The 19,571-nt window shown below is 36.9% G+C and overlaps 1 protein-coding gene across 1 annotated transcript in view; it reads right to left on the reverse strand.

Annotated features, from left to right (window-relative positions):
- LOC136872509 (cell adhesion molecule 2) overlaps window positions 1–19,571 on the reverse strand; it is a 140,863-nt gene that overhangs the window by 31,301 nt on the left and 89,991 nt on the right. The window contains exon 5 of the mRNA XM_068230841.1: window positions 8,821–9,022. Coding sequence (XP_068086942.1) covers window positions 8,821–9,022 — 202 coding nt within the window. The remainder of the gene's footprint in view (window positions 1–8,820; window positions 9,023–19,571) is intronic.

Consider the following 19,571-nt stretch of genomic DNA (forward strand, 5'->3'; position numbering starts at 1 on the left):
GCATTATTTACCCATGGGTTTAGAGAATTGTTTCCAAGTTACACTACCCAATTACACTTGCAACAACAGCTTGGTTCACCGGATTACTACGTGCCTAAATTCTGCTGTAGTATGGAAATGGACGTTGAAAGTTATCAAAAAATTATCTCCAGCAAGAGATTCTGCAGTTTGATCTTCCACAACCATCGAGTAAGGAAAGAACCGCAGTCCTATGGTTTCCTGCCGCTGCCATTCATTATAACCTTTCTGGTTATACATAACCAATCTTCCTCACATTCACTGTCTTTCTGGATCATCTGAGGAAGGAACGATGGAGACTTTCCCGACATCGACTGCTTGACGCAGCCTTTAGTGTCCAACTATATCACTTTTGATTTTCACCACCTAATGGATGTCCTGCAATCGTGGTACATTTGGTACATACGTCTCAGTGGCTAACTAGGATGTTAAGACTCGCGTCAGTGAGAGAGCAATTAAGATACAGTCGAACAGTAACTTAAATTTCCCAGCCGTTTGCCCTATTCCTTGCGTGTATTTATTTCTCTTATACTGTCCCGTGAGGTAGATCATACATAACACTCTACGTTCATGGCAGTAAATTAACAAGAAAGAAAGGAAAAATTAACTGGAACACAAAAGTGAATAAAGAAAACAAGCTGGAAGCGAACCCAGAGCAATATCATCAACAGAAAACAAAACAAGAAGAAGATACTTACCATAATAAGGCCAAGAAAACCCACCCGGAACTAGGAGAAAGAAAGTCGTACCTGGTACCAACTAGTTAATTTAAGAACAACACATTCATAGGGCAATTTAAAACAAATGATTTATTTAGTGAGTTAATCTTACAGAGGGTTAGAGAAAGGAAATACTCAACGCAGGAGAAATTAAAAAAGGCATAAATTAATTTGAATTAAGATATCAAATAAAAACATTTTAAAACATAGGATGATCAATCCCCAAAAACAAAGGAAAACACAAAATTATTAAATAAATGAGGCCTCATCAATCATACCAGCAAAGTTAATTTGACACTAGTATCAGTACACATTGGATCCATTTTAAAGTCTTCCAGATCCACCGAGCTCTCACCAAGGGAAAAAAACAAGAAGAGGAGAAAATTTAGCACGATACATAGGACCCCGAAGAAACAGAAGGAAACCGAAATTAAAAAAATTAAATCGCTTAAATCCGAGCACAAGGTCAGCCAAGAGAAGAGAAATCAAACAGAATAAAGCATAATCACATCAATTCCAAAACCGTTGGCATGGTAACCAACAAACGCCATGAATCAAGCATGGTAACGGGTGACCACGGATACAAGGATTAACAAAATAAAGGGAACGAAAGGAAGAACGAGGAACAAGAAACACGAACAAAAACTAACACAAACACACCATAATTAAATAATTACTGTCCACTTGGTTAGAACTCAACTGGATAAATAGACTCGCTTAGCATGCTTCGATAAGGTAGTTAAATTGATACTTTACAAGCTTTACCCAAGAGTTACCACATGAGCGTAAGGTACTCGAACTCCGAAACTTCTTAAATTATTTTACATATTTCACCCGAATAAAGGTTTCAATGATATCTTTCAAAATGATAATAACAATATCCAAATTTCTTTTAAAAGGCCGAGATCTTCCATTCAATTAAGAGTCCATCATTACTACACGACGGATACTGAAATTGATTGAAGGTGAAGAGAATTAGTTTCGTAGAATTGCCGAAAATCTTCACTGAATTAGGAAGGCGTCAAGACGCCATTTTTTAAAAAACTTACATTCTGGATGATGAAGCGATGCAACGATTAAACTAAAAATACCATCTAAAACAGCTCCCGCGTTGATTAAAGACACAAGATCATAAGAAGGGCCAAGGGAGGGCCTCTTTTCACATTTTTCTTCAAGTCACATCCATGACGAGAGGCAGAATGCGCTCCCACCAGACAGGCAAGAACCGTGCGTCCATCTCAGTTCACAACTCACGCCAGACTCGTCCTCAATAATTGGAGATCAGCTTTTCTTCTGGAAGCGAGCTCTCATTGGTTAGTGGTCGGAGCATCGTAGGACGAAAGCTCAGGTAGAGAGCGCCTCATACAAGGTTCATTTCTTCCCGCAGTTTCAAGGAATCACCGCGAGAGCGCAGATCAATGCATATATTTAGTAAATAAATTCTCAAGCAGTACCAAACCGAAAAGAAGGTAATTCCACCAGATAGAGATAATTTGTTACCAATTTCCACGGGGTTTAACCCAGCTCCAAAAACGTTAGGAGAGAGAAGACGAATAAATTTGACACCTCGGTGTCACTCTATAACTCGAAATTCGGTTACACGAATTTCTCGATTTCTCGAAGCAAAAGTTTCCTCCCTTGAAGGAAAAAATACTTTGTAACTCGAATTTTGTGCAACATTAACTGTGCAATACATTTGTGGTGTGTGAGGAACAGTTCATAAGTAAGCAAAGGTTTACAGTGCTGCTGGCAGCTAATATGACGGGAACCGTGAAAATAAAACTTCTAGTCATCGGAAGATCGGCGAAGCGTCGCTGTTCCTCGGGTGTGAATTAACGATTGCAACCCCCGAAGTCGCCGATGAGAAGCTCCATCTCGGCTGCGTGGTATTGACCAGAAGTTTGAACGTGAAGGGAGGAAAGGTTAACCGTAACAAACAGAAGACACTAGCGGATTTCTTCCAAAGGTGTTAACCGAGGTATGTTCCCTGCTTCTGGTGTACTCTATCCTGTCTTCTAAAATGTTACTATAATAAGTGTTATAATCAAAGTCATGCCGTAAAATAGTTTGTATATTTTTAAGTACTGTTAAAAATACTGTACTCAGTATAACCCCGTAGATACATATGATTCAATTATATGCTGAACGTACACAAAAAAGGTATTCACTATATCTCAAAATTCCGATAACTCGAAGTAAAATTTAGCTCCCGAGGTGATTCGAGATATCTAAGTTCCACTGTACATGAGGAGACAAAATTTCTTGTGTCCTTTTTTGCCACCGAACTGAATGGCATATTTGTAATTATGAGTGTTTTAGATATGATTGTAAGTTTAGTTTCCAAGGTATTTGGTTGAAATTATGTTTATAAATATGAAGTCCTATTTTATAAAAATAAAAAAGTAAATTAAAAATGGAAATGTATTTGCTACTTTATTGTTATTATTATTACTGTTGTTATTTTCATTTAATACGAATATTACTATTTTATACATTATATTCGTAGTGGGTTATTATTATTGTTTTCGTTATTACTATCTCTATATTTGGTCTTAATTTGTATTATTTTCATTTCCCCATCAGAAACATTATTGCTTTGTAGCTGTGTGTTATTACTTTATTATAATTATCATGTTGTTATCTAACTTGCATGCTGTACTTTGAAAATGAAGCGGTTTAAAAGGCATACATTGATAACAATTCTACCGTGCCCATATTTATACCAATAAACCGGGGTAAATTTTAATGGCTCGAATCACGTTTCCATCACTTGGAAATAGCAGGTCTCTTCACACACGTATGAGGGTATTTACGAGTTGTAATAATGATGTAAAGAAGAGGGCATATATGTCTCTGATAAGTCCCCAACTAAAGTATCGTTCCAGTGTATGGGACCAACATCAGGATTACGTGATTCGAGAACTGAAAAAAATGTACAGGAAAGCAGCTCGATTTGTTCTGGGTGATTTCCGACAAAAGACTAGTGTCACGAAAATGTTCTAACGTTTGGGCTGGGAACACTTTGGAGACAGGAGAGGAGCTGCTCGGCTAAATGGCATGTTCAGAGCTGTCAGCGGAGTGATATCGTGTTTTTAAAAAAGTGGAAAGATCACAATATGAAGATAAATATGGAATTCAAGAGGAAAAATCTGGAAAAGGTATTCGTTTAAAGGAAGAGAAGTTAGGGATTGGAATATTTAACTAAGGAGGATGTTCAATAAATTTCCAAATGATGTGCAAATATTTAAGAAAAGACTAGGTAAGCAACAGATAGGGAATCTCTCACCAGGACGACTGCCATAAATTCAGATCAGTAGTGACTGATCCTTGATTTTTTGCTGGTATAGATCTATTACATCCTGTGTCAAGAAGAGAGTTATCTGGAAGAAGAAGAAGCATTATGGTTTGGGTATGCATTTCCCTTAATGGGAGTCAGGAATGAAATTTTGAAATTACACAATTTACTACTTATCACAACCAAATTGAAAACACAAGTACATATTAATACGACCGAGCACGACACGAACTTGGAAGTCGATTAGTTAACTATTTGCGAAGTTATTAACAAATAATATTTTCTCTTCTTCTTTCCGACGAGGCCTGATAAGGATCACGTCCCAATTTCAATTCTTCATTCTTTGATGGTTTCTCTTCCGTTCCTTCCAATATTCTTTCATTCTTTCACTATGCTGTTTCTTTCTGTCCTCGGACCACTTCGCACCAGGTTTCTTGTTCAATATTCCTTGAAATCCTTCCATACTTACTACCCTCTTTTCAAAATATCCCTCTCCATAGTTTCTTCTTCTCTTGTATTATTTCTTTACTTCTTAAATCCAGATAGTTGTTCCATTTCTGTCCCACAGGTACTTGAAAATCCTTTTTGTTAATCTGTAATCATCCATTATGTAAATGTATCCAATAATTTTCAGTCATCATTTTCTTATGGTTTCCGTAATGTTTTCTATGTTCTTGTACATTTCATCTTTCCTGTATATTTCATTTCATTACTTCTGTTGTTTTCACAAGGTCTAGGATTTTTCACATGATTCTCTTTTCTAGCACCTCAAGTTTATCTAATTTATATTTTAGTAACAGGCATACACTTGCATATAGGCATTCGGTTTCACCACTGCTGTGTAAAGCCTTGTTTTAAGATTTTTAGATAGACACTTTTTGTTAAAAAAATTCTTGGTGATACCACACGCTCTTACCATCTTTTGTTCCCTTTTTTTCTACCGCAAATTTGTCTAAACCATTTTATTGAATTATTTCTCCCATATATTTGAATCTCGTTACTCTTTCCTCTGGACCAATATTTGTTGCCAAAAATTTTGGATCGTTCTTGATGTTTTTAATAAATTTTGTTGTTTCTACGGAGACTCTCAAACCTGTCTTGTTGGCTATTTCTTCCAAGAGAAAGATTTGTGTTCTTGCAGTTGTTGAGTTTTTTGACAATATAGCAAAGTCGTCTGCAAATGCGAGGCAATTCATTTCAGTGCCTTTGTTTTTTCTCTCCAATGTTCCAAATAATATTTATTTCTATATGTTATATGGAAAAACTCGTTCGGGCGCAGTTTTCATTATTTATAGGTTATAATTTGTTGTCAGAAATACTCATCTAATTAATAACTCTGTATTTTGCTGTCAAGTTTAAAATAATTGAGATGTAAGTTTTTCGATTTTTCAACATTCATTCAACAGGCAAGACTCTAGTTTGGTGCTATTTTATGAGCAAGTATATGAAGGTAATATTCAGCTGATAAGAAAATACAGAACTACTTTTACTTCCTGTACATATTAAACTTTATCAGAAAATTTCAGGTGAATCTGGTAATAACTGCGGCATACCTGGCAATGGGCTGAAAATCTTTTAAGACGGAAAAATTCAATTCAAAGTTTAAGAGACACATTTGTTTTAAAACTCGTCTAGTATAGAAATCGTTTGAAGAAAACCTTGTCAGACCACTGTGTCTTGGCCTGACTTAAATCCCATTGAAAATATTTGCGAGAAGTGAAAAAAGCTTTACTGATGGAAAACGTTACTGATAAAAATCAGTTATGTAAAGGAGTCTGGAAAGCTTCGAACAATATTCCAAAGGGATATGTGAACGTTTGGTGGATTGCACGAATCTAAGGTTCAAGAAACTGTTGTGGTCAAATTTGGTTTTGATATTCATGATGTTTGTGATAGTGTCCTTATGATTTCTACCAGTAACTTCTTGTAAGAAAAAGCAAAGTAAAGTTTTGATGTTCTGAAATATAAATAAAAATCAACAGGCAACCAACTCAATCTTAAAAATATTCTCGTGATATGAGCTATGAATTTTACGTAAATGAAATATAATAAAGTATAAGAATACATTCTTTATTTATTCCTAAAATTACAATCCTTTCCTTAATCATCGTTATCCGGTTAATTAGATTAGCAGTTTCCCTTTTTCTACCGCTACGGGCGCTAATGTGAGTCAATAAATTGTTTCACCTAAGCCCTTATAACTAAATTAGGTGTAGACATTCTTTAAAAAATCATAAAACACTTGAGGGTATTGAACCAAGGAACACATTACACAAAGAGTTATGTAAATAACTTGATTTGGCAAGGATTTGAATCGTACAGAAAAGGAGTAAAAAAACAGGCGATTTTAGGCTGTTATTCCGGAACTGCATTTAGACCGGAAGTAATTTTCGAATTTTTAAACTGTGATAGAGCTATGCAAGACTCAGAAATGAAACGTTGTATTAGGTTGTCTTGCCCTGTTTTGTCTTGTCTTGTCTTGTTTTGTATTGTATTGTCTTGTTTTTTTCTTGTCTTGTCATGTTTTGTTTTGATTTGTCTTGTCTTGTTTTGTCATGTCTTGTTTGTTTTATTTGATTTTTCTTGTCATGACGTGTCTTGTTTTGTCTTGTCTTGTCTTGTCTTGTCTTTTTTTGTTTTTTGTTTTGTTTTGTTTTGTTTTGTTTTGTTTTGTTTTGTTTTGTTTTGTTTTGTTTTGGTTTGGTTTGTTTCGTTTCGTTTCGTTTCGTTTCGTTTCGTTTCGTTTCGTTTTGTTTTGTTTTGTTTTGTTTTGTTTTGTTTTGTTTTGTTTTGTTTTGTTTTGTTTTGTTTTGTTTTGTTTCGTTTCGTTTCGTTTCGTTTCGTTTCGTTTTGTTTTGTTTTGTTTTGTTTTGTTTTGTTTTGTTTTGTTTTGTTTTGTTTTGTTTTGTTTTGTTTTGTTTTGTTTTGTTTTGTTTTGTTTTGTTTTGTTTTGTTTTGTTTTGTTTTGTTTTGTTTTGTTTTGTTTTGTTTTGTTTTGTTTTGTTTTGTTTTGTTTTGTTTTGTTTTGTTTTGTTTTGTTTTGTTTTGTTTTGTTTTGTTTTGTTTTGTTTTTTGTTTTGTTTTGTTTTGTTTTGTTTTGTTTTGTTTTGTTTTGTTTTGTTTTGTTTTGTTTTGTTTTGTTTTGTTTTGTTTTGTTTTGTTTTGTTTTGTTTTGTTTTGTTTTGTTTTGTTTTGTTTTGTTACAAATCGCCACCACCACCAAAAAACGTGGTGCTGCCCAAACAGAATAGAGACTAATAAAGGTTAATGCATTGATCTCCTTTTAAATAGCAGGAACAAATCCGTTCACAGCAGTGCAGTTGTGGTCCTCCGAAGAAGGCTGTCCTCAATATACCGTCTTAGCAGAATGTCCTGACAAATTCAATGATTTTATGGAAGCGGTCCAGAAATACTAGTCTCAACTTGGAAGTCCAATTGTGAGTATAATACAGCAATATTTTATTTAACCTCTTGCCATTCTTACTCCTTCAGCTAAGACCCGAATCAAAAGTAGCCGGCAATCGTGAGCGCGGAAGATATCGGATGACCAGGCTAACAAATCTGTAAACTTGTTCCGATACTTGATTGACAGAACTACATCGAAATGCAGACAACAAAAAGAAAATTATCGAGTAGACCGCCAATATCCGGTAAGGGAATGGTACTGGAAGAAGAATATCAATGCGTGATACGTAACTGCCAATTGCTAAATAAATAAATAAATAAATAAATAAATAAATAAATCGATTTATTAATCTATCGATAAATAAATGTGCGTATTAAATTTTATATGACAAGAAGTTGTTCGTAGTTTCAAGCCACAGCTCGTAGTAGTAACTTCACGCCACCATCTTAACAGTACGCCAACTCACTACTGCTTGAAACAGGATTCTCTCGCTATGAGGCTAGTAGAGATGATACCGGCCGCTGAGTAGTAGATAAGGGAAGATCTTGGAGATCTCACTTCACTTTCTGACTTTGCTTCCAATTTATAGTGTTCAGCGCTTGATTTGTATTGTTGGGCAGATTTACGACTGGATACCCTTCCTGACACTAATGTATTCATTTCTGCACGGTTCTCGTGTGGTAGGTAGTGATATCTGGTGCATGTAATAATGGAAAAATGTATATATATACCGAGTCCCCAGTTTAGAGGAATCAACTGTACGTAGTTGACATCTGGTCTAGAATAGAACCTGGTGTCCTGCTGTTCATTCAGCCGAAGAGACGGACCGGAATGCCTTGGAACTACTTGTAGACTGAAAATTTGCCTTTTTTGTAACATCAAATGATCATTAATATGTTCTTCAATAAACAAAGCTCAAATTGATAACGATTAAGTTATTTGCTTCCAACGAATCGGTTCCGGGAGAAAACTGTATGGAATTCGGAGTTGACGAATGTACGACTCAGGGAAACTGACTGAGAGCCTAAGAAACTACCACGAATGAAATAATCAGTTCTCTAGAGTGTGTTGAGATGAGGCCTCTTTGATAAAGTAGCCTTCTATATGTCTCTCAGTCATGGCCATCCATCAATGCTTCACATCACAGCCTGCAAGATCACATCGACCATCTGTATTCTAATACCCCTCTGATATTATGTCTCTCAGTCATGGCCATCCATCAATGCTTCACATCACAGCCTACAAGTTCAAATCGACCGTCTGTACTGTGGTTACACATTTTGTATAAGTAACTTCGTGAAGCAAATTTTCAAATGACACCAAGCTACAAGACGTCTTCGTATCAATAGGAAAATCTGCAATTCTATAAGAACTGTACTCACCTAGTAACAACGCCTCCCTGTTGTCGATTAAGGGCTCCACGCTGTGCTCCAGCACGTTGTCGGTCTCTGTGCTCACGGTAGACACACACCGGACTTTCATCCTCCCATCTACGAAGTGTTTGGGCTCCACCTTGAACTGAAGTGTGGAGATAGACGAGTACAGTCCTTGAGAGTCTACCTCTGTCTCGAAATCGGGGCTAACCTGGAACACATTACATTACTCCTTAGCACGGTCAATATTGTAGTAATAATACTGTCATAATAATAATAATAATTTTACCGGGTGGTACACCTCAACCCCGCACATTCAAAATAAGCACCTTAATGAACTCCTCTATCGACCAAAAGGTGAAACTGATACTACATAAATTTGGAATATTAATCTGAAGATGTCACTACTGAAATATTAAGTAATTGTGTTATCGTGAAGTTTCCTAAACTGATTGAATTTCTCCTTGTTTTGTTTTGCTATACATCAAGAAGTTTGGACATTTTTCCACAGATGTTACTACCAAAAAACTATGATCATGCACTCTGGTGGAAGGTAAAGGAAGTTGTTATTGAAATAAATTTTGTGTTCATAGGTTTTCCTAACTTTCATTTGTTCTTTATGTAATTCTAGGTTTGCAATACTTCTGTCTCATTCCGCCAGTTTTGAATTTGGCCAAAGAAAAATTTATGTAATTAATTTTCAGCCTATTTCAGGCAGCTTGTTCGATTTTGAGTGTAACTTTTGGGTTCAAACAATAAAATTGAGAGGGTATGTACGGATTAGCCCGGAACCCTCTCGAACCTTCCCTGAGGGTATATAAGTTGCGGCTTTTCTAGTTTCCTTGTCAATTGATCGTCGTTTTTCTAAGTGTGTATGTGTTAAGGCAGGAGGCGGCGCACCTCTTTCTTCGGCCGGCAGAACATCTTCCAGGTAATGGCCACGTAAATTCTATCTTTCTTGCTGTCTCCGCAACTTTATCTGAGGGGAATGTCCGAATCTTAACTATGTAACATACCTTTCTGAAATGTAAATTTTTTCTGCTAATGTAAAACTTCATAAATTCTTAGCTGTAAATCGGGGATATTTTTTTATTTTTTATTAATTTAATAGAGCACACAATTTGTGTATATAAAGCGATTACGTGTCATTTAAGCATAAATCTATTATAGGCCTATTGTTCTTAGAGCATTCCACAACATGGTAACGAGGACAAGCCAAATCACAGAGTGCACACACACAACTTTCGTCAGGTTCATGAAAGATCCTAGTTTTGCAGAGTTTTTAGTGGTACCCATGAATTGCCATAGAATTGATAAAATATCGGAGATCCTGGTTTGTACTGGTCCAAGTTCTATTCGTCATTGCTTCAGTCGAATAGAATTCAGGACAAATGTCATTCCTTTTGGCCAATCTTTCATCCAAGAGTTTCTTCCAATGGTCTGTATAAAGTAGAGCGAGCTTGAATCTCAAATCTTCAATTAAAAAGGGCTGCTTTGCAAGTTCATAAACCAGTCTTGATCTAGTAAATCTGGACACACATAGGGTTTTCTTAAAGAATTTGGCTTTGATTTTTTCTAGAGTGTGTAGGTCATTCTTTGTTAGCTTATCCCAAATGATTTCCAGTCCATGTGTTAAAATAGGGATTATTTTTGCGTCAAACAAGGTCATGGCCGTCTTAAGAGATAATCTATTTAATTTCTTGGTGTCAAATATTGCTTTCATAGCTGCCGCAGCACGTAGCCTAATACGAAGTCTAAAGGACTTTACTGTCGTCTGCATCGTCAAGCCCAGATATTTAAAACTGTTTACGTCGTTTAATGTTTCCGCTTTATACGTCACTTTGTTACTTGAGGATGTTCGTCCACCCTTCCTGAAAATCATGTAGACATAATTTTCAATGTTTACTTGCAATTCATTTGTATCTGTCTACTTTTCAGTGCATCCGGTGCTTTTTGTAGCTCTTTAACACCTTGTGATTCTAGAACCATATCATCAGCATATAAATACATGGTTACTTCATTTGACACATCTTTTATCGCTTGAACCACATCATAGATAGCTACATTAAACAATAAAGGGCTGAGAGGGTCGCCCTGTAGAACACCATTTGTCTGCGTGATCTCCCTCGATGAAGTTATATTGTCTGAAATGATGACAGTACTATTTCTTAACATGTTATGGATCAGAATAGTGAGATCTTTGTCCTCAAGAAGAGAATCAAGCTTTGACGACATAATGTTTCTTTTATAATTATCAAAGGCCTTGGAAAAATCTATGAACACTGTGTGAAATTTACCCCTTGCTAGTCGTAAGATGTTATGTATATCGTCCAGTAGATTTCTTATTGCGTGCAGAGTACTTCTTCCTCTTCTAAATCAAAATTGCTCTTCAGGAAGTTTGGTTTCAATTTCTTCTGTCAGTCGAGCGGTTATTCACTTGGTGAATATCTTTAACAAATTATTCTCCAGAGGGATCTCTCTATAGGAATTTGGATCAAGCAAGTTGCCCTTTCCTTTGTATAAAACCTTCAATGTGGAGGTTTTCCACGCTTTCGGGATGTTTCCTAGTAACAAGCATAGGTTCACAAGATTAGTTATGGATGGAAGTAATACATTTGCTGAAGCTTTAATGTGTTCACTGAAAATGCCATCAGGACCCGGTGCTTTTCCATCTTTTAGTTTGAGTATAGTGTCAGAGACTTCTTTTTGTGAGAATAGAGTGATGACTCCCCTGTCTGCTTCAACGTACTTTCTTGAATAGGCTGATAAGGATCTTTGTTGATTGGGGATGAGTGAGAAGTGTTTCTCCCAGGTATTCATAACTATTTTACCAGTTGTCGGAACTTTACTTGGTTTTAATGCTAAGAATGGGTCCTTCTTGGCTTCGTCAGCCATCTTTATTGCTTCAAATTCAATGTATTTGTTTCTAGAAGTCTTCAGTAGTTCTTTATATTTACTTCTGAGAAAATTGTAGTTAATTAAGTCTTCTATATTCAGTATTGTTTTCGCCACCTGAAGAGCCTTTAGAACTTGCTTTCTTTCCAAATAGCAGGTCTGATTGAACCACGTTTTGGATTTTCGCGGAGTTATTGTGATAAAGGCAGATTCGATGATGTCTTCTAAAACAGAATCTGCAGTATCCAATTCATTTTTCATTATTTTGTGGTTTAAGTCAATGATTTTCTCAGTGCTTTGCAGGAGGACACTCTCATTAAGTTTTCGAGCTATAGGTTTCATAACGATTGGTGCATTCCATGGGTGAGAAAGAACATCCAAATCGGGGAGAGAGAGTGAGTTATCCTCTCGAGCTCCCCTTCATCTTGGTTTGAGGTGACTACGATTTCGCAACCTTTTATTCCTGTAATATATTACAGTTATTTCCATGCGAGCCACCTCAGTAGTTTGGGACTAGCCCCAGTTTCATCGGCCGAGAGCCCTGTAGGTTTTTAATTTTTCATTATCTGGGAGTGCAGTGTACGCCTCCATTCAGTTTGTGTTCGGGCCCTTTATTTAACCTGTTCTTTTCCGCAAAGGCCCGGTAGGTTGGGTACTTGATACCCCTGTTTCCGTTTGTAAGTTGGGCCTTGAGAGGCCAGAGATTGTAAGATTTTGATGTTGCCTTGAGTAGGCTGGAAGAAACTGAGAGCCTGTTAGCTCTTTTCAAAGCTTTGTAATAGTGAAGAGTGCCTCTGGAAGGCGAGATATTGTAATTTAGGGAGCAAGTGCTCTTGAACTATGGGATCTCTGCCCTTGACTATGTTGTTCCTCATTTTGAATTGAAAATTTTGTAAAATTGAGCTCGTAGCTCAGAATTGTAAATTAAGGGCTTGAAGCCCCAAATCTGTAAATATTCACTAATCTTGGATTGTCCAAGACTTGTTTCAAGATTGCTGATTGTACCTGTCATGTTATTATTTATTAATTTCTGAAATTCTTAAAGAAATATAACCTTTTAAAATTTTAAGTCAATTCTTGATATTGTAGTTAGACCCATTCAAGCCCGCACCTTCTTTCACCTCTCTGCGTTCCACAGATACTAATAATAATAATAATAATAATAATAATAATAATAATAATAATAATAATAATAAAGTGAAGTTGTCATAACCACAAAGACGCACACAGGAGATGCTCTGAATTGTATACACTGTTTTATTTACAATTATATACACATTATACACACACATTAATGAACTGCTTTCTTGAACAAAACACTGCTACGAAGAAGAAGGCTGCAACATTAGCATGTCAACCAACTACCAACACAACAAAATCACAACATGAGTTCACGCACTTGACTAACGACTTTCGCTAGCAACTCCCGCTAACAACTCAACTCCATTCCCAAGACTGTATCTTTATATACTTTCCCTGGCCTGGCTTTTAGAAAAGTATGACACAACATGTTTTCTCGAATTTTCTCGAGTCTCCAGTAACCTATTTTCAAATGAATGGAATGTTCTATAAACTCTAGTGACAAAGATGCGTTGTTCTGGACTATTACCCTGTGTTGCACAACATCACATTGGATTTATACATCATATTTACAGGTCTTAATAAATTATATACTATTAATTATGTGTTCTTACTTTAAAGAAACTCTTATTAATATACATATAGCAGATGTATCATGACATAACCTCACATGTTTTGTTACACGAGACAGATCGTACAACAGGCAAATAATAGGACCACGATTTATAAAAAATAAAGTCCGTACATACCTACGAAAATAATAATAATAATAATAATAATAATAATAATAATAATAATAATAATAATAATAATAATAATAATAATAATAATAGACGTAAACGACTTCATAGTCACATCTATACCTATACCTATTACTCGAGCTCGATATTTCTACTATGTACCCATGAGTTTAGAGAATTGTTTCCAAGTTATACTAGCCCATTACACTTTCATCAAAGTCTGAGCTCAAAATCCTTCACAAAATAATGGGTCCTAAGATAGCAGATGGACAGTATAGACTCCGACAAAGAGATGAGCTATACAGGGATAATGATCGGCTGATGGAGCCAAAAAGGAAACGAGGACTGAAGACCTACGGACATCTCTTCATGATGGATGCAGCCCTATTAACGAAGCAGATTATTAACGTGTGGGGTAACAGACATAACGTCTCGGATAAAATGGTTCAAGGAAGTAAGGAAGGAACTCAAAAGCATGGGACTGAATCAGGAGGCCATCTCTCACCGATCAAATTACAGATAAGTGAACAACTACTTGAACAGCTTCCATGATGAGCAAAAGCAGAACAGCGGTTGGACAGAAGACAGGTGGCCAGAGAAAGAACGCAACGCTTTCGGGCTGCAAAAAAAAGGCTTCCAGAAATGTTTTATAGTTACATGACGCGGTCTCTAATGACCCTAAACGTCAATAATACTAATAATATTGTATGAATAATAATGATAATAATAATAATAATAATAATAATAACAATAACAAAAATAACAGAACCATGGTGTGGGGGTAGCGTGCCTGCCTCTCATCTGTAGGCCCCGGGTTCGATTCCAGTTCAGGCCAGGGATTTTTGCCTGGACCTCAGACTGGTTCGAGGTCCACTCCAGAAGAAATTATAATCAAACAGTTATCTCACAGCGAGATCAAGGCCCCGGTCTAGAAAGATAAGAATAATGGCCGAGAGGGTTCGCCACGCTGACCGTTCCCCATCACAGCGATGGCTTAGTAGGCCAATGGCTTCGCGGGGTCGATAGCGTCAGGGCATTTATTTTATTTGCTTATTTAATAATAATAATAATAATAATAATAATAATAATAATAATAATCTTTTATTTGCCATCCCTGTCATGGAAAGCATGAAGAAGACAGGCACTCTAGATGCACTCACCAGCGTTGCATTGGTCATGGAATTTATACTTTATTATTATTTATAATGGGCATATTGATTTTATAATGCTTTCGTCCACATTCATTCAAATTTATTGTAGTGAATCTTTATCAAGACCAAGATTTGCATTGTAGTGGAGTTTTCATCGAGCATTTTCCTTCGTAAATTATTATTTAATTCCAACATGTAACGTACCCTGTTAAGCCGAGATCCTAGTGAAAGGTAGGGTAATCAATCCCAGCGGGAAATCAGGTCGGCGAGCTGATCATTTTTGGGGGAAATGCAAAGATTGTCAACAGCTACAACGACGGAAGAGGAAAATAATTCCCACCGGCGAAGAAGGTGGATGATGCAACTTTGATACAACTTAAATCCATTAGCGGCTGTACTGGTATCCAGAGGCTAACGGTCAGCGTGTGTTAGCTATGTGGGCTTGACTGGAAATACCATGATCCAAAGGCCTCAACAACCTCTGGTCCTATCTATCCCTGGCAGTCACCAGGCCACTATAATCAAGTACAAGCAAACATGAACTGTACAAGCAAACACAACTCTAGCCCAGACGGTAGACAATCCACCCGTCAACAGACGGCAACTGGACTTTCGGATTCTGGAGAGTCCAGGCAAGCACAGCTGAGAGTATCGGAGATCTCTGGTAACTACCATAAAAAACATAAAACATTCATTGAAGCATAAGAATACCCTAATTCAAACAGGGAAATTAAACAATCTCACACAAGAAATTGACAAAATATTCTCATTCTCGCTCTTCAACAAACTAGGATGACCGACAACAAAACTATGGACTATGGAAATTACTGCATTTTCAAGGGCAAAACATTACAGACGGTCGCGAAAGGTACACCAATCTTCGGAATGGCTTTTCTTGTCCACAAATCGATCATTAACTCTGTCAAAAATGTCACACACTGTAATGATCGAATTATGACCATGCGCAACCATTGCGCCTACGAGAAATACACACTTCTCAAGGGTCATGCACCTACTAATAGCGAAAATAAGAATAATCCTGAAAATTTTGAAATTTTTTAGAAAAACTAGAAACAAATACGAATAACATTCATCGAGATGACGTGCAAATCCTGATAAGAGATTTCAGCGCTAAACTTGTAAACAAAAAATCTATCGAAAAATCATCGTCAAACATTCCGTACTCCAAAACAAGCTATTGGTAGGCATCTGTCTTCAATTTAATCTCAAAAGTATGTCTACCCATTTCAAGAAACCCGTTCACGAACGGAAAACTTAGCGATCTCGCATTCAACATCTCAGTGAATACCAGATGATCATGTTCAAATATCCCATGCCCATTACAGAACCATCCATGACATTCAAGTCCGATGAGGGCAAACATTGATTCGGATCATTACCTTACAAGAATCAAAATGAAATTTTCGCCGAAGAGAATTCATAAAAGAAAACATGACATCCTAAAATTTGCCGCATCCAAAATTCTAGAAACAAAATTCGCGGAAGAATGAGATAAAGAATCAGTGAACAATTGGACGGACACCTGTAGCAAAATTATCAGAAGAGCCAAAGAACTGATTCCACTAAAACAGAAAGCAAAACACACCTGGTGGGATTCCAACTGTGATAAAGTTATCATTGATCGCCGAATCGCATTTCAGAAATACAACAGACACAAATCTCCAGAAACCCTACAGCACTTTCTCGACGTCAGCAAGCAGGTAACCAGAACTATCAGGACAACTAAACGTAATCATATAACTAGTCAACTTCAATCAATCGAGGATGACTTCAGAAATCACAACAGTCGAGTTTTTATAAAACTTTCGCGAACATAATAAAAGGTTACCTACCGCAAAATTTGACCTTCAAGAAACAAGACGGAAGTCTAGAATCAATAACCAAGAAAACTTTGAAGAACTAGCACGTTATTTTTCTGATCTCCTCAATTGCCCTGAAGCATCTGAGCGTTTCAGAACAAATAAGACCCGAAGCCAAACCACCAATGCAAGAAGAAATCCATCACCACATCAAAAAACTCAAGAACGGAAAGGCATCAGGAGAAGACGGAATCATCCCTGACCTATTGAAAAATTTAGGACCATGATCACTAGAGAAATATCACACAGATCATTCAAGAGAGTTGGCGAAGTAGAAAACTATCGGACGAATGGAAATGCGCACTCATCCACCCACTCCACAAAAAGGGAGATGAATCTGATCTAAATAATTGCAGAGGAATTTCCATCTTACCCATCGCTCACAAAATCCTCTCCGCCTGCCTTTTATAACGTACTCAAGAACAATTCGAGTCCGTCTTCGGTGAATATCAAGCTGGCTTCAGATCAAACAGATCATCCGTCGAACAAATCTTCAATCTGAAATCCACCTTAAAACTTCCAGCCACGCGAAACCCCCTCCATCTGTACGTTTGTTGACTTCCGGACGGCTTATGACTCCACTGATCGACAATCTCTTTTAATGTACAGTACTCGATCCGAAGACAAGACGACTTATCCAACAAACTCTAACCGACACAATTACCAAGGTCAAATTCATTGGAGAGATCTCTCAAACTTTTCCCATTAAAACCGGTGTCCGGCAGAGTGAAGGACTTTTAATGTTGCTGTTCAACATCGTTCTTGACAATGTCACCAAATAATTGGAAAAGGAATTGAAAAACCGCAATATCTGTAAACCTGTCATGTTAGGAAGAAAATAGAATAATACCAGCATTACTTGCTTTAGTCTTTGATGATGATTTGGCAATCCTCCAGAGATGAACAGATGGCAATTCACCAGATTGAAGTTCTCAAATAACGTGCTGAAGAGTCCACTAATGGCTACAAAACACATTGAACCAGAATCATTGCTATCAAAATACGGAATATAAACAAGGTTAATCACTTCAAATATTTAGGTGAAATCATTGAACTTGCAAGTACATAAATAATAGCACAATAAACAAGTGAACGCAAAATGCGGAAAACATATGGGAAAACCGCGAACATCTACAAAAAATATGCATGAGCATTAACATAAAAAATCAATATTACACGACGGTCGTCAAAACTGAAACACTCAACTTCAGTGAGACCTTAAATCTCAATTATAAAGGGGATTTCGAAAATATCAATAAAGCTGAAAGGAAAATCATCCCAGAAATCCTTGGCCCGAAAATTAGAGATGAAGGATATCGGCTAAAATCCCACCAGATCATAGAAATCTACTCGAACATTGAAGCAGATTTCCGTCAACGACGATTGAAATTTTATGGACACACTATGAAGGTAGATGACAATCGACTAAGAAAGAAAATGTTGATGTACTCACAAATATTAAAGACGACAACGGTTTGGATCAAACAAGTACAAAAGTGATCTCAATTACGCCAACATCACACCTACAGATATCGAACACCGCAAAACTTTAAGATATAAGTTCTACACTTGCGAAGTTCTCCTAGCCAATCAGATCTAGGAGAAAATGGAATGACGTACTGTACCGGTCACGACGTGTACATGCCGTAGTTTTTGACTATTAATTGTACTTCTTCGTCACGCAAGACGTTCAGAGCGATCTTGGTTTGTTTACGTTCGGAGGAGCGAGCAGGCGATCCAGCGACAGCTGTGTGTGTGACGTAGTTGCAGGGACAATATAGGCTACCCGCCTGACTCCACGTGTAGCCTGCATGGCCTGGTATGTTGTGGATATGAACGTCACGCCTTCGCGAACATTGGATTGAAAAAGTGTTAAAACTTCTGTAATAATTATCGCAGTGACTTGAGGATAATATAAACGTCTCAAATTATGAATCTCAAGTAAATCCGTCAAGGGATTCGCGAGATAATCAACTTCAAATAGATCACGTTATCTGATGACGTAGGAGCCCCAAACTGAATATAAGCTCAGCATACTTGACCCTGATCAGACAGTCATAGTTGAGTGTCCAGCCTGACTCCCCACGATGCAGTGTTCGCCGAAGTGCTGACAGAGGCTATCTTCGAATATTCAAAGTCTTCATGTGGGACTCCAACTCTGACAGGCGTGTTGAACTTGCAATTTATGCTCGTGATAAACTACAAAAATGTAACAAGGTCTTTATGATGGACATTGAGTCTATTAGTCAAGTTGAACATAGGATATTGGCATGTGTTGAAGTTCTAATTATTCAAAGTCTTTTTATAGTAGACTTGGATTATATCCGTCAAGTTGAACTTTTAAATTTTGCGTGTGCTGGAACTCTGATTATGACAAGTCATGTATTGGACTTAGGTGACAACAGTTGAGTTGAAATATTCTGTGCGCTTGTAGAAACTTCTCGATATAACTTACTTTCGTTCTTGTATAAATGAGTTTATTAGCACGTTGCCTGTGTGAAACTTAGCCTTTGAAAAAACATGTCTAATTTCAATGTGCCACTAGTGCGATATGCTAGGAACTGTGATATTTCTTTTTAAGTCTCAGTCAGCAGAACCTAGTCCCTGAATAAACATGTCATTAATTACAATGTGACACTACTACGTATACTATTAACTGTGACATTTTGTCAGCATAATTTCATTTATAAACAAGGGTATTTATGAAAGTGTTCGAACTTTCACATGAATGTTAATGCAAGTGATTACCATAATCGTGTGCTACGATACCAAGGTTTCGGTCTGAACTCAAACTGTGTTCTTTATCCAATTCAAACAAAATTATGTGTTATTTCTTCTGAACAGTATGTAAATTATTTGTGTGTGACTGACAGCAGTGTCTGTGACAAACTCTCGAACAGTCACCTATTTTTTTTAAATGTCCAGTGCGCCTAACAACGAACTGTGTTTTTCATTTCAACCTTATTTCTTCGTCAAAGTGTTTAGTATTATTGCATGACTGACAGCAGTGTCTT

This window comes from Anabrus simplex, chromosome 1 (genome assembly GCF_040414725.1).
Source record: "Anabrus simplex isolate iqAnaSimp1 chromosome 1, ASM4041472v1, whole genome shotgun sequence".
NCBI classification, from domain to species: Eukaryota; Metazoa; Arthropoda; class Insecta; order Orthoptera; family Tettigoniidae; genus Anabrus; species Anabrus simplex.